At 42.3% G+C, this 16,051-nt stretch overlaps 1 protein-coding gene across 2 annotated transcripts in view; it reads left to right on the top strand.

The window, feature by feature from the left end:
- trappc8 (trafficking protein particle complex subunit 8) overlaps window positions 1-14,753 on the top strand; it is a 58,136-nt gene extending 43,383 nt beyond the window's left edge. For both annotated transcript variants that reach the window (XM_047375185.1, XM_047375184.1), the window contains exons 25-29: window positions 6,953-7,153; window positions 7,923-8,024; window positions 8,235-8,374; window positions 9,953-10,042; window positions 13,609-14,753. In XM_047375185.1, the coding sequence (XP_047231141.1) occupies window positions 6,953-7,153; window positions 7,923-8,024; window positions 8,235-8,374; window positions 9,953-10,042; window positions 13,609-13,858 (783 nt within the window). In that variant the 3' untranslated portion in view covers window positions 13,859-14,753. The remainder of the gene's footprint in view (window positions 1-6,952; window positions 7,154-7,922; window positions 8,025-8,234; window positions 8,375-9,952; window positions 10,043-13,608) is intronic.
- Window positions 14,754-16,051: the final 1,298 nt, after the last annotated feature.

Below are 16,051 nucleotides of genomic sequence, written 5' to 3'. Positions count from 1 at the left end.
CACAATCGAGGCACGTGACGTCACCCTGGAGCCTGACCTTGTGCGGGAGGTCGAGAGATATTGACTAGAAATAGTCAGGCTCACCTCCACGCACAGCGTGTGCTCTGGAACCCATCTCCTCGAGAGGGACTGGACTCTCTCCTACTCTGGAGGGGTCTGCGGGGAGTGGCGGCGAACTGGGGTGGGTTTGCTTGTTGGGTCCCAGCTCAGCCGTCTCGTGTTGGGGTTTACCCCAGTGGATGAGAGGGTCGCATCCCTGCGCCTTTAGGTTGGGGACAGGTCTCTGTCGTTTCAGCCTATGGGCCGTGCGGTAGTGCGGAGTACCCTGCCTTCTTGGCGTCCCTTTTGGGGGTGCTGCATAGTGCCCCTCCTGGGGACTCCATTATTCTGCTGGGGGACTTCAACGCCCACGTGGGAAATGACAATGACACCTGGAGAGGCATGATCGGGTGGAATGGCCTCCCTGATCTGAATCCGAGTGGTGATTAGTTATTGGACTTATGTGCTAGTCACGTCCATAATGAACACCATGTTCAAGCATTAGGGTGTTCATCAGTGCAGACCTTCGGCTGCATGTTGTGGACACTCGGAAGAAGACGGTGAGTTGAGGTGGTGAGTTGGATCCGCTGGTAGAGGAAAAAGCCGGACAGACTTGGCAGGCCCAAGCACATAGTAAGGGTCTGCTGGGAACGTCTGGCAGAGCCCTCGGCCAGGGATGTATCCAATTCCCACCTCCAGGAGAGCTTTGATAAGCCCGTAGCTGTGGCCGTAAGGTCTGCGGTGCCTGTTGCGGTGGCAATCCCCGAACCAAGTGGTGGACACTGGCAGTAAGGGATGCTGTCAAGGTGAAGGAGTCCTCTAGGCTGTGCTTGGTTTGCGGGACTCCAGGGCCAGGGGGAAGCAGTGCTTCGCCAATGTTTACAGTAGGGGTGGGGAGCTGCTGACCTCGAATGGGGACATTATCGGGCGGTGGAAGGAGTACTTCTAAGGATCTCCGCAATCCTGCCGTCACGCATTCCCTGGTGGAAGCAGAGGCTGGAGACTCGGGTTTGGTTTCATCACCAAGGCTGAAGTCACCGAGGTGGTTAAAAAGCTTCACAGTGGCAAGGTTTCAGGTGTGGATGAGATCCGCCCTGAGTACCTCAAGTCTCTGGATGTTGTGGGGCTGTCATGGTTGACACACCTCTTCAACGTTGCGTGGCGGTCGGGGAAAGTGCCTCTGGATTGGCAGACCGGGGTGGTGGTTCCCTTATAAGAAGGGTGACCGGTGTGTTCCAACTATAGGGGGATCACACTCCTCAGCCTCCATGGTAAGGCCTACGCCAGCGTATTGGAGAGGAGAGTGCAGCCAATGGTCGAACCTCGGCTTCAGGAGGAGCAGTGTGGCTTTCATCCTGGCTGTGGAACACTGAACTAGCTCTACACCCTCTGCAAGGTACTCGGGGGTTAATGGGAGTTTCCCCAACCTGTCCATATGTGTTTTGTGGACCTGGAAAGGCATTCAACTGTGTCCCTCGTGAGGCCTTGTGGGGGGTGCTCAAGGATTACGGAGTCGGGGGCTTTTTATTAGGGGCCATCCGGTCTCTTTACAAGCGGAGCAGGAGTTTGGTCCACATTGCCGGCACTAAGTCGGACCTGTTCCTGGTGCATGTTGGACTCCGGCAGGGCTGCCCTTTGTTACCTGTTCTGTTCATGACTTTTATGTACAGGATTTCTAGGTGCAGCTATGGGCCAGAGGGGGTCTGGACCTCTTCCAGCCCCCTGGAGGAGCTGGTGGAGGTGTCTGCGGAGAGGGACGTGTTTGTGTTTTTACTGAGTCCGCTGCCCCCGCAACCCGTTCCTGGATGAAGCGGAAGACGACGAGGAAAAGTATCCAGTCTTCCATTTTTATCTAAAATTCTTGAGAAAATAGCTGCTAATCAAGTGTGTGCGCATTTACACCAGAGGTCTTATTCTCGTGGCCCGCAGGACGATATCTTGTGGCTCCCACCGTGATATGAAAGTGTAATATCAGTGTTGCCTGCAGGGGGAGTTGACCTCTAAAGGAAGTCCCGCCCGCCGTTCCTCGTTGTTGCTGACATTCGGTGCTAGGCTAAGCTACACCGACTTCATGCACATTACGCTTGTAACAACAGTGTGGCGGATGACGAACAGTCCGGTAGCAGTCGCCTTTTTTTGCGGTCGCCATTCCGGTATTTTCTACCATCAACAAATGCCACGATCAAACGCATAGAAAGGCGACTGCTACCGGGCTGTTCGTCATCCTGCGCGCTGTTGTTACAAGTAGAAGCGGAAACGATGTCACGCGTCAAGACGTTCTCCATGCATCGCTAGCCTGGTAAAGACTTCTATGAAATGTGGAACAAGAGCGACGCCAAGTGGAATAAACTAAATTTTGTCACACCATCATGTCTTTGTCAAAGCCAAAGCCTGCAGTTAAGAGAAAGATAGGTGATGAGCACAGACAATTTCAGCAAAGGTGGGAGACACAGTATTCCTTTGTTGAGCACAGTGGCATGCCGACTTGCCTTATTTGCTCTGAAAAAGTTACAGTGCACAAGGAATACAACCCAAAACATCTTTATTCAATTAAACATGCTGAGGAATGTGCAAAATACCAGGGGGATGAAAGAGCCGACCGGGTTGCCAGCCTTAAAACATGTCTAGTGAGGCAACAAGATTTCTTCAAGAAGGCAACCAAAGAGAATGCTGCAGCAGTCGAAGCTAGGTATATAGTTTGTGAATGTTTTTTCCGCCTTAGCAATCATCTCACTGAGGGCAAGTTTGTAAAAAAAAAATCCATATTACAGGCTGCAAGTATAGTTTGTCCAGAAAAGAAAAGTCAGTTCAGCAACATCAGCCTTTTTGCCAACACAGTGGCAGAGTGCATTTCTGACTTGTCAAGTGACATTTATCATCAACTGTGTGAGAAAGCCAGATGTTTTGATGCATATTCATTTGCTCTTGATGAGAGCACAGACATAACTGACACTGCTCAGTTCACAATTTATGTCCGTGGTGTTGATCGCAATTTTGAAGTGACAGAGGAAGTAATTCCAATGCATGGCCAGACCACCGTTAATGAGATATTTTGCCAGCTGTATGATGCCATTGAGAATGCCGGTTTGCCATGGAATAGGTTTGTTGGAATAACAACCGACGGAGCGCCATCAATGACGGGGAGGAAAAATGGACTGGTGGCACTTGTTCAGAGAAAACTTGAGGAGGAGGGTATAGAAGAGGCCATTGCTCTCCACTGCATTATCCATCAGCAGGTCCTTTGCAGCTAGTTATTTCAAGGCTAGACTATTGTAGTAGAATGGGAGGCAGATCCTTTAGTTATCAGGCTCCTGTCCTGTGGAACCAGCTCCCAGTTTTAGTCCGTGAGGCAGACACCCCATCTACTTTTAAGGCTAGGCTTAAAATTTCCTGTTTGATAAAGCTTATAGTTAGAGTGGCTTAGGTTATCCTGAGCTATCTCTCTAGTTATGCTGCTATAGGCTTAGACTGCTGGAGGACATAATGACCACTTTCACACTCTCTGCTACATTCTCTCACTACTCTCCAATTTTGCGTTATTTGCTGTTATTTCAGATTTTAACTCTATGTTCTCTGTCTGTTTTTTCTCTTTCGAGAAGCTACATCTGACCTGGCTCTGTTTTTAGTTGTGATACCTTCCTGGAGGGGGACATCGGATGAGCTGCTGCTGCCTACAACTTAATGCTCACCTTATACAGATGATACACTTGGCCCTGTCTTTCAGTGTTTAACCCTATCTCTCCTAGACATAGCTAACTGTACAAAGACTAACTGTATGTGCTGTATTTCATACTCTAGATTTGAAAACTGGCTCAGAGTTCATCTGCTTAGTTGTCTTTCTCTCCTAGATGAAGCCACTAAAGGAGCTATAACCATTAATGTTTCACTTTTCTTTCCTATAGAAAGTACTGCTGGATCAGTGCTTCTGTGTTCTTTTTGTGTTTCTGCTCTGTTCTCTCAAACCCCCAGTCGGTCGTGGCAGATGGCCGCTTACAATGAACCTGGTTCTGCAGGAGGTTTCTTCCTGTTAAAAGGAGGTTTTTCTCTCCACTGTCGCCAAATGCATGCTCTGTATGAGGGATTGCTGCAAAGTCAATGCAAGCGACTGTCCACTGTCTACATGCTCATCCAGGAGGAGTGAATGCTGCAAGTCACTGACTGGATGCAATCTGCTGGGTTTCCTTAGATAGAAAACATTTTAACCAATCTGATTAATAAACTGAATCCAACTGCAGTGATTAATAGTTAGGATTAATTGGAATGTATGTACCCGACTTGAAATTTGTATGAATCGATTGAACTGACTTTGTAAGGTGCCTTGAGACGACATATGTTGTAAATAGGCGCTATATAAACAATTTTCTGTCCACAAATCTGTACATGTAGGCTTCATATAGGCTTCAATACAAATTGACAACCTTATAAATAGAGTTTTGAAAATTAAACTTAGTGACTGATAATCACATTGCCTTCTGTCTGGGTTTCACCATGCAACTTTATATCTACTTCGGGTTAGCTCTACAGACAAACCCACTTCAGAAACAGTGCAAATAAAACCAACCAATCACTGTTTATGAGGACAGAACGCCTGTAGTTTAGAAACGCCCATTTTCAGTCTGCAGAGAACCCCTTCTCACTGCGTGGGCACTATTGAAGGACCGCTACGGGGAGCTACCCTTGCTGGCTCCACGCTGGCTAAGGAACCTCAGCTCTCTGCTGGGTTTTCAAAAGCGCAGAGCCCGGCCACCAATTCCGACACCCTCTCCTCCAAAGCTACAAAAATGCTACATACTATTATCACTAAATGAGGCAGAGGAGTAACTGAAATTAAAGGGTAGCTATGGTGCAGCTAAAGGCAGGCTAGCGATCTATTACCACTACAAGAAAAACTGTGTGAAACACAGAGGGTCCCCAGACGTTAAGTGCAGCAACAGAAAATTTGAGTTTTAACATGCTTATGTGTTAGTATGAATTGTAAGTCAGAGATGTCACGGTTAAGAAAAATCGGATCAAATCAAGACACACCAAACAATACGCCAGTGCAACAGTAAACAGAGGAAGTGACGCCTTACCACGCTCTTTCCAGTTTTTGCTTTTCCTTCCACTGTGTGGTGCATTGTCGCAATGTTTTCATTTAAGCCATATATTGGTCCAAGCTCAAGTAGCACATTTTTTACTCTTATTGGTTATCCAAAGTACTATGTTCCTCATTTAGGCCTTATACACAAGTAGCAGGGTATTTTTTTTTTTTGAACTAATATTTCCCCTACATCTTTTTTAAAAATAATATTGTACCCACGTGAGGTTTTTTTGGAAAAGTTTTCATCCAAACCAACCCGCAGAAATACGCCACTGAACGTTGTGTTAAACACTCCAGTCGCATAGGGGGCAGTGTACTGCAAAAATTAAACCTATGTCAGCCAATCAGAATATTTCAAAACATACACAACTTCCTGTTAGGTATAAAACATGGCTCCAGGAGGTTCGTTTGTGTGGACAGAAAAAGAAGTTGAACTTCTATTAAACATAGTTTTAGAATATAAAGCTGATAAACACAAGATTGTGTCGATTGGGAATCGTTAATCATTCATTTTTACTCCACTGTGGCCCTGTCCCAATACTCGCACTTCCACCCTTGTGTCCCTGAATTGCGCGTTCCAGTCGATGGATTCGAATGCATAGTGTGTCCCAATTCTCCACAGTGGTCCTTAGCCCTGCCCCCTTTGTGCCCTCAATCCATACTTCAGCTAAGCGCATCTAAGCGGACTTCGCCGAAGTATATTACCCACAATTAACTGCTGCAGATGATGTTCTGAGCAAAAACTAATCACAACCATCAATGTAATCAACCATCAAATCAGAACAATAAGAACTGTGTTAACGTTAGACAGCAAGCCTACAAATATGGCTCAACATTATAAGATACCACTGGCTTCAGAGTGTGTCTGGGCAGTCAGTAGGCCATAACACTAAAGTTTATTTTCAAACAAACACTGGTACGGCGAGAGTCTGGTGTATAAGCCTCCTTCACTTCCTGCACTTTCTTCTCTTCAAAACAATTGCTTGTTGCAGTTTTAAAATATTTATTTCAGCAGCCAGACTGCGAAAACAGCGCCAGTTCCCGCCCTTTTTGATGTTGCAGTTACAATGCAGAGGTGCAAGTTGATGATGCAACCCCTACTGTCCCAATTCTCCAATTCTGCACACTTGTAACCTGCACACTTCAACCCCTATGTGCACTTGTACAAACTACACACTTCAAAGAGGGGCGTAGGGTGTAGTGTGGGTACTGGCACATGGCTTGTATGGCCGAGTCTATAAACAATGGTCGCACATTTGACGTCAGCGTCGCAATATTTGCCGAAGACAGTGATGCGCCAAACCGTAAAAGTATTTTTGATCATGGACACACGCTGGCTCAGAAACGGAGCTTTATAAATTTCCACTCTGGCCGGAGTTTTCATAATTATTCGTTTTAGTGATGTAAAACGCAGTTTATGTGTGGATGAAAGGCCATAACGCATAAAAAGTTATTCATTTTCCCAGATATCCACATATGTGTGGACAAATTCTTACTCATTCAATCAGATCTTGATGGCAGAAAACTATTCTAGCAAAGCCCTTAACCTTTCTGCCATGTGAAGAGATGATTCTTTTCTATTTTTACTCTTACAATTGTATGAACAAACATTATAAATAACCACACAACGTTTTCCTCACATGAAGTATGCTTTTTTTGTGTATTAAAGTCAGTATTGGTTAGGAATGTCTGCACAGTGGCAACTCATACAAGTCTTTTCCAGTGAAGTGACAACATATTGCCAAACTCGTATGGTAACAAGAACAATGTGGTGCACTTGTAGGCGCACACATCTCTGCCAACCTCTCATACACTTAATCTTTCTGTCTGCAGATCATTAGTTCCTCAACACCCTGTGGAGATTTCTTCTTCCGTTGCCATCAGAGCTCAGTTTTTCAACAAAGGAACTTGGCCAGGACATCCTTCAGCAACAAAAGCCAGGACTCTCTCACCACTGAAAACACAGACTCAGACATTACAAATATTGCGAAGAAGTGTAATGAGCTTGACCTAAACATAATAGTCATCTGGAAGGTATGTATATTTAGGTAGCTTTTGTAAAAATTTATTTTACACATTTGTTAAAACTGTCAATTATGTCCTGACAGTAGAATATGGGACAGATAATCTGTGAAAAAATCAAGCTCCGCTGGCTTCTCCCAGTCAAGACTGCCGGTGTGCTGCAGCTGTGCTAATGATGCCGTGCTAATGATTTAAGAACCAAGTTTGTAATCCAAGTATAGGCAGGTCATAGTCAATGTAAAGCCTATCGTTGATGTTTTGTCCTTACCTGTGAATGTGGGGTAGCTGTTTATCTGCCATCATTGGTGGCCCTGCTTACTAGCCTGCACGTTCACTGCAAGCTCTGCTGTGGAGGAAGGGCTGTAGCACAGCAGAGAGCAAGTGGCAAGGACCTGCAGGGTGTGCTTGTTTTCAAATTTTCAGGTGAAGTCCACGTTTTTCTCCGAACTCCCTTCTGCAGCTTTAAGAAATTATTTAATTGTTTTTACCTTCATTATCAGCCTAACACTAGCACAGATCGCTGGTTTCCTAACTATAATGCATGGCACAACAGTTGCAGTTCTTTTTCAGCATCATAGAAGTAAATAAGCCAGATGTTTTTAGGTCTTGGTCAAGTGCTCAGCCTGTGGTGAATCCACCACAGTGTTCCACTTTGCTGTGTTGTAGGATTTTGGCCCCTGTGACTTGCTGGTCCTCATGTCAGTTATATTTGTAATATTAAATGAATTAAAAGTAAAAACTGATGCTCTATCTTTGAGTTGAATGTATTTTGTGTAAACAGGCTTATGTCGTAGAGGACAACAAACAGCTCATCTTAGAAGGCCAGCTTCATGTGGCCCTGCGGACAATTGGCAAAGAGGCCAGTTCTCTAATTCCCAAAGAGGTATAACTGAAAACCCCCATGTTTGTCCACAGCTAAGGAATATTAACATATATCAGACATTTTGTGTCATTGTCATAGTGTGTGTTGTTTTACCTCGGATGGTAGATAATATAGATATGTCATGCAGCCATTCATTTAATTTATCTTGTTTTACCAAGCATTTGTGAAAAGTGATTCCTTGTGGTTTTGTGCATGTGTTTGTATTTTCAGGAAGCTCAGGAGATGATGCTTCTTAGGTTTAAGTCAGAGTTGCCTCCTCCAGTCATTCTGCCTTATCAAGAGCTTTCCCAGCTCATCAGAACAAACCTCTGCTATCCTGAAACCTTTACACATCAGTTTGTGAAAGACAGGTGAGATCACCCTTCATGGTTGCTATTATATTGCAAATGGAGAAAAGCTCTTGTTGAAAACATCTTTTTTACATCATCAGTGCACTTATTGTCCTTAGATTTTCTTATTTGCATGTAAATAAAAATTCCTTAAACTTTCAAACATTTCTGTGTAATATTGTAATGATGCACATATTGATTTACAATAAGCACTGCTGCCACATTGTATAAACATACTAACTAATAAAACTAACTTTCTTTGCATTTAGGCTATTTGTTAGGTGTTAAAGAACAAAGTTTGGACTAACTTGTGTCTCTGGTTTGCGGCCTTAATGAACCAATCGCTCTAGATATAAACCAAGGAAATATTTAAATATCATATATTTTCCTGTGCAACATCTGTGTTGAGGAATATAAAGTATTTACTATTAAGTGAATAATTTCATTTAGTAGAATATTGACCAGATACCTTTAAATGGTTACAGACTACGTTTTCAGATTTTACAGTTCCACCCAATAACAAATAACAGAACCATAAACATGTCAGGTTTTGGGTTTGTGATCATGAAAATTTGAATTTGATACACATTCTGTGATAGAATAGCATTTCAATTCATTTTGTGTATAATTGTGTATGACACTGAAATATTTGCATAATGATATAGAGAGAAGAAAGCGAAAGCCTTATAAAGCAAAGCAAAAAATGTTATTCAGATTTTTTTATTTAAAAAGGGACAGCGCATAATAATGAACATTAACATATGAAAGACTATAGCCATGGCTAATTTCTAAAACATTATGTAGGCACCTTCTCCCTGGTTCACCGTTACTCACAGACCTTTTTTAGATTTAGATACCGTGTTTTGATTGTGCCTTACCATTTTCTCCTGATGTTTACGCAAACAATATTTAATAAACTATGCTCCTCTTTCTTGTAATTGTCATTAGAACTTAAAGCTTTATAAAAACCATCAGGGTTTAGTATCAGTACTGTTAACAGTATTGTTGTAAAGGGATGTTTTTTGATGTAGTCACAGTCTGTTCAGGTGGTGTTCTATGCACAGCTCATAGTTTAGCAGCAACTTCAAGCTATGTTTAGAGCAAAACTTCAAAAATGATTTGGAATTGCATCAGCCAACGCATCTTAATTAAGTTCCCCCTTACTTTGTTTTAATTTGTGAAAGGAAAATGAATATGCACAGGAATAAGCATAAATATGACTGTACCCACAACTCTTAGTTTTAAAAGCAACAATCATATTCTCATATTCAATAATCAAACAGGTCATATCATGTTTTGGCTTCTCTCTTGAAAAGGATGAATAGACAACAAAAATTACTAGATGGAGAACTATCATTGATAACAAACCTGCAGAGACTGCAGTATACTCCTTGATGGAGAGACCTTTAAGTTATTTAGGCACACTCAGATGTTGATGTGGACCTTATTGATCTGATCCAGTGCTGGTATTCATAGCCAATGAAATACCTTTAAAATACCATAAGATGTGGCATAACTGTATTGTCTCTACAATGACTCAGTCTTAGGTGTAAAAGTGTCTTTTTTTTATGTAAAAACTACTTCTCCTTCTGCCCCTAGCCTCTGCTTAGTCCCAGTTACTCTGACTTTGTCCAACTGCTCCTTGGCTCAAATAGATGTCACAGTTGACCTGCGGCACAAAAGCACCAGGTAAGTCCCCAAACAGATACAGAAAAACAATTCGAATGAGGTTCACGTGCAGATATCTTCAAAATAATAGCAGGATTTTAAAAAGGGAGTAAACCCTTACAATCCTTTAATAGTTTTTATTTCCATTCATGCAACTACAAATTTGTATCAAACATGTTCTCTAAAGGAAACGAGGATTAGGATGTCAATAAAAAATTGCTGTCTGCACTTTTCTTCACAATCTCAAACATTTACCATAGAAACTACGACAAGATTGAAGTAAGTTGTTTGTTTTTCTGTAGTTGGGAAATTGCTTTCTAGAATTGTGCTGCTCAGGATGGCAGCTTGCTGAAGTAGCTCTGTTATGTTCATTTTGATTTAATCTTTTTTATTTTTATTCCTCTTAGTGGTTAAGGCATTGCATTTTTGGATGGTTATTCCCTCTGAATTTGGGTATTTGCTGTTACTTTCAAACAGTTGTTATTTTACAAGCGGGAGTAGCTGATTAACATCTCAAAAGTTCAAATAATAACTAAACTGCAGCCCAAAATCCCAGATGAGTTGGAAAGGAGGCACTCTAGATGCTGAGCATGAGCAAAGTGAGGACAGAGAATGAGGAACTTTAAACCATCTCTTTTAGCGATCATAATGAGCAATGTGAGATCTTTTGAAAAAATAAAAATGGATAAACTCCAAGCCATAACAAGGACCCAACCAATATTGCGAATGCAGTATTTCTGTTTCACTGAGACATAGCTGCAGAATCATCTCCCCAACTCCGTCTCTCTGCCAGGCTGACCGACCATACAAGCACAGTTTTAAAGATGAGCAGCAAACGCAAAGGAGGTGGATTAGCAATGTTTGTGAACATTGGTGGTGTAACCGAGGACATATTGCTGTGAAGTGTCGTCTCTGTAGCCCATATATTGAACTGTTAGCAAGTTTTTATCCATATTATTTACCTAGAGTTCACCAGTGTCATTTTGGCAACGGCTTAGGTTCCACCATCAGCTGTTGCTGAAACTGCATGTCATGTCATCAGCTCCATTGTTGCTAAACTACAGACACAACACCCCAATGCTTTTGTGGCAATATCTGGTGATTTTAACCATGCTTCACTCTCTGCTACACTTCCAACATTTCAGCAGTTTGACAACCATCCAACAAAATGTTGGATTTGATTTATGCAAATGTCAAGGACTCCTACATCTTTAAAGCAAGACCTCTATGCAAATCAGATCACAGTCTTGTTTTTCTCTGCTTTAAATAAGCCCCTTGTTCAGTGGCAACCTGTAATAAAGAGAACTGTGAGAGAATGGTCACAGGAAACTGAACAAGTAATGCGAGTTTGCTTTGAAGCTACAGACTGGAATGCACTGTGCCAGCCACATGGAGAGCACATCAATGCCATCATTGAGTGTGTCACCAACTATATACATTTCTGTGAGGATAACAACATCCCCACCAGAACGGTGAAATGATTCCCCAATAACAAACCCTGGATCACCAGTGATCTGAAGGACCTGCTTAACAAGAAAAAACGAGCCTTCAGAGAGAGAGACGGAATTATTTAGTATACAGAAGCAACTTAAAGTCAAGATAAGAGACAGCAAGGAGGTGTACAAGAAGAAGCTGAAGAGCAATCTCCAGCAAAACAATATCAGAGATGTGTGGTCAGGGATGAAGAAGATCACAGGCTTCAAGCAAGATGATCGGACAGATAGACGTCTGGACAAAGCCAATGAACTAAACACATTCTTCAATAGGTTCAGTTCAGCAACAAGTTCAGCATCCTCCTCTCAAATGGACATCGCACCTCCTTTGACCCACACCTTCCCTGTCACACCCCAAATGTTTTATCTTTCACCTCAACTGCTTCTGCTTCTACGTTTGTCTTCAACCAAATCAGATGCTGATGCTTCTTTTGGCTGACGGTTCCAGTGTTGTGGATAATAAAGAAGGTTGACTCTGTTCTGGGGAATCCTCAAGAACCTCTGGAAATTATGGTGCACAGAGGTATTCTTCATCAGATGAAAAAGATTATGGAGAACCTTGAGCATCCTCTTCATGAGACTGTTGTACAACAACAGTGTCTTCAGTCAGAGGCTTCTTCAGATCTGCTGTAAAACAGACCGATACAGGAGTCCCTTCCTGCCTGCAGCCAACACGATGACTAAAGGCCTTTTGCCCTGATATCCCACATCCCACCTGAGTAAGCAAACAAGCAACATTCAGGACCCCCAGCAGTTTGCTGTGGAGTTAAAGATGCCATCATACACCTGCTTCAACAAACCCACTGTTATCTGTACAACGACAGCAGCACTGTGAGGACCATGTTCTTTGATTTCTCCAGTGCATTTAACACAATTCAACTTGATTTGCTTTGTCAGAAACTCCAGAAGACTCAAGTGGAGGCCTCAACAATCTCCTGGATCAAAGACTACCTGACAAACAGACCACAGCTTGTGAGACTGAAGGGTTGTGTGTCTAACCAGGTAGTCAGCAGCACAGGAGCACCACAGGGGACTGTACTCTCACCATTCCTCTTCACTCTGTACACCTCAGACTTCCAGTATAAGACTGACTCCTGTCACCTGCAGAAATACTCAGATGATTCTGCAGTTTTAGGGTGTATCGTAGATAGACAAGAATCATAGTTCACTGAGCTGGTGGGCCCCTTTGTGGCATGGTGAAGAAACAATTGTCTCATCGTTCTACAACAGTTTTACACTTTGTACTCTTCAAAATCACAGTGATAACTCATTCTTCAAAATCCATCCTTCCATCCACCCATTTTCTATACTTGCTTCTTCCATAGAGGGATGGCGGGGAAGCGGGTGCCTATCTCCATCAGTCTATGGGCGGGAGGCGGTGTACACCCTGGACAGGTCACCAGTCCATTGCAGGGCAACACAGACACACACAGGACAAACAACCATGCACACACCTAAGGGCAATTTTGAGAGACTAATTGACCTAACAGTCATGTTTTTGGACTGTGGGAGGAAGCTGGAGTACCCAGAGAGAACCCATGCATGCATCTGGGAGAACATGGCAAACTCAATGCAGAAAGACCCCCTGCCGGGAGTCGAATTGAGGACCTTCTACTGCAAGGCAACAGTGCTACCAATTGCGCCACTGTGCAGCCCTCTTCAAGATCACAACAAATGTATTTACCACTGATAAAACTGTTGAAGCATCTAGGGGTGATGGTTTAATTGAGGAAGATATTAAAGATGTTAGAACATCTGGGAGTGCAACAGTTATGAGATGATAAGATAAAGTTCATGTTCTAGAGATTTGATGTATCCTTTCCAAGTCCAAATAGATACATATTAATTGTATGGATTGTTGAGTGTAGATTGATCAATACCAGGTCTTTACTAAGAGTTGGAAGGGAGGTAATAGAAAATTCAATTATTTACGTTTAAATATATTGTTTGACAGCAGTTTAAGTAAAACTGGTGTATAACTAGATTTGAACAGCACTGGGGAAGCTAGTTGAACATAGCATTTATTTTCAGGGGTCTTGGTTGAAGTCTATGCACATAAGGATTTAACTTTCATTCATTCCATGTCTTTTCCAGTTCGGAGTCTCTGGAAGTCCACGCCTCGTTTGCTTGGGTGGGTCAGACTCAGTACAAGTTGCAGCTGCGGCGGCGAGAGGTGGTGAGCCTCACTCTGCAAGCCTGTTTCTTTCGCGCTGGTGTCTACAACCTGAACACACCATGGGTTTTCGCCAAGCTAGCTGAACACAGCACAATGTGTGAATCAAGTCAGCAAACAACTAGTCCTGCTCTCATCATCATTAACAACGCCTGTCCCCTGATGCCCTGAGGGGACAGTAAGGGGCTACTGACACACCATGGGGGACTTGGCAGACACAAGAACTCCTTAAGGCACAGCTATGACTCTGTGACAGCAATACTGGTGATAAAAACTGAAAAGTGACACCAATGAGCTGATGGTATACATATGAACCCTGGTTTCATCAGCTAACAAATAGTATGTGCTTTACTGGTTGACTTCCTGTCGTACAATGAACCCTTCCTTCTCCCTCTGTACCCCAGAATCCTCATCCTCCCATATTGTGTTATACATGTTTGTCCAGAGCAAGTCTTACACTTTTCTTTGCTTGTTAACATAAAACAGGTGAAAGTCCTGCCACAGACATGTTGGTGTTGGACAAGGATATTTCCTTCAAATAACGGCATGAATATAAAATAGCTAAAATTCTCAGTTTGGTTCGATCCTGTCCAGTTGGAGTGACCATTGTTTCCACAGACTGGGCTGGTGGTGTCTATCTGAACCTGAAGGAGATCAGATTCAAAACACTTGCCTGCATTGGCTGGAAATCCATCTTGCTGGCATTTAGGGATCTTTATTATGACAAACTATACCTTTCTTGAAAGTGCATCAGGCTTTTTTTTCTCAAAGTACAGATTGCCCTTCTATAGACTTGACATCTCATCTGAAAAATATGTATTTCCTAATAGCAAATTGGATGTTAAAATAAAGGTAATGATGCTGGCAAAATTATGTATTTCCTCTTAGTGTATTCAGTGTAGGATTATTTTCATTAAGATATATGTACAACTGGAAGTAATTCTTTAAAAATCCACCATGATATTCTTTGTAGTGTTTATTAGCCCTATTTTAAATCACACTGCCACATAACTAATTAGTGAATCAGTCTCATATTTTTCATCATTAAACAATCTTACTAATCCAATGTGAATTCTTTTTATTGAGCAATCTCTAACTCTACACCTAAAAAAGACCAGTGGTTATCTGTTTCTTAGCCCTAACTTGTTTCGGTCAGAGAGGCATGCCATCAAAGGCACCAAGATTTGTTCTTGAATTCAAGGGTTTGGCTACAATATTGAATGAATGTTTAGCAACTTATTTAACTGCTTCACTTGTCAATAATATCAACAATCCCACCTGTTCCAAAAGAATGTTCCCCATCCAGTACTCACATTCTTGCAGAAGGTCTAGCACCTGACTTACATCTCTCAAGGTTGGGAAATACAGGTCCTTCTCAAAATATTAGCATATTGTGATAAAGTTCATTATTTTCCATAATGTCATGATGAAAATTTAACATTCATATATTTTAGATTCATTGCACACTAACTGAAATATTTCAGGTCTTTTATTGTCTTAATACGGATGATTGTGGCATACAGCTCATGAAAACCCAAAATTCCTATCTCACAAAATTAGCATATTTCATCCGACCAATAAAAGAAAAGTGTTTTTAATACAAAAAACGTCAACCTTCAAATAATCATGTACAGTTATGCACTCAATACTTGGTCGGGAATCCTGTCAATAGTGGCCTTCTGGACAGCAGTCAGGTCGGCAGTCTTACCCATGATTGGGGTTTTGAGTGATGAACCAGGCTGGGAGTTTTAAAGGCCTCAGGAATCTTTTGCAGGTGTTTAGAGTTAACTCGTTGATTCAGATGATTAGGTTCATAGCTCGTTTAGAGACCCTTTTAATGATATGCTAATTTTGTGAGATAGGAATTTTGGGTTTTCATGAGCTGTATGCCAAAATCATCCGTATTAAGACAATAAAAGGCCTGAAATATTTCAGTTAGTGTGCAATGAATCTAAAATATATGAATGTTAAATTTTCATCATGACATTATGGAAAATAATGAACTTTATCACAATATGCTAATATTTTGAGAAGGACCTGTATTGGCACGAAGTCCTTTGAGTCACCCTTGAGGATCGTGTCACAAAGGGACAGCCACAACTTTCTATCTCTCCACAGCATGGCTTCAGGGCACGCTTGATCTTTGGTGCAGTTATCAGCATGAGGGAGGTTGTTTTGGCAAATCTACCCGCATTGGAATGCAGTACACAAAGTCTCTTGCTTCAGGATGGCAGGAATGGCAAACAGCAGATTCTCCAAAGAATAAAGTGGGAGCAACTGATCAAGTTTCACAGATGGCATGCGTCTTTCTTGAAGTCTTGAATTCTTAGTGATATGTCTCTTGCACGTTAGTTAGAATAATGT

Source organism: Girardinichthys multiradiatus, chromosome 9 (genome assembly GCF_021462225.1).
Source record: "Girardinichthys multiradiatus isolate DD_20200921_A chromosome 9, DD_fGirMul_XY1, whole genome shotgun sequence".
Lineage (NCBI taxonomy): Eukaryota > Metazoa > Chordata > Actinopteri > Cyprinodontiformes > Goodeidae > Girardinichthys > Girardinichthys multiradiatus.
This window is presented reverse-complemented; position numbering and strand designations above follow the sequence as displayed.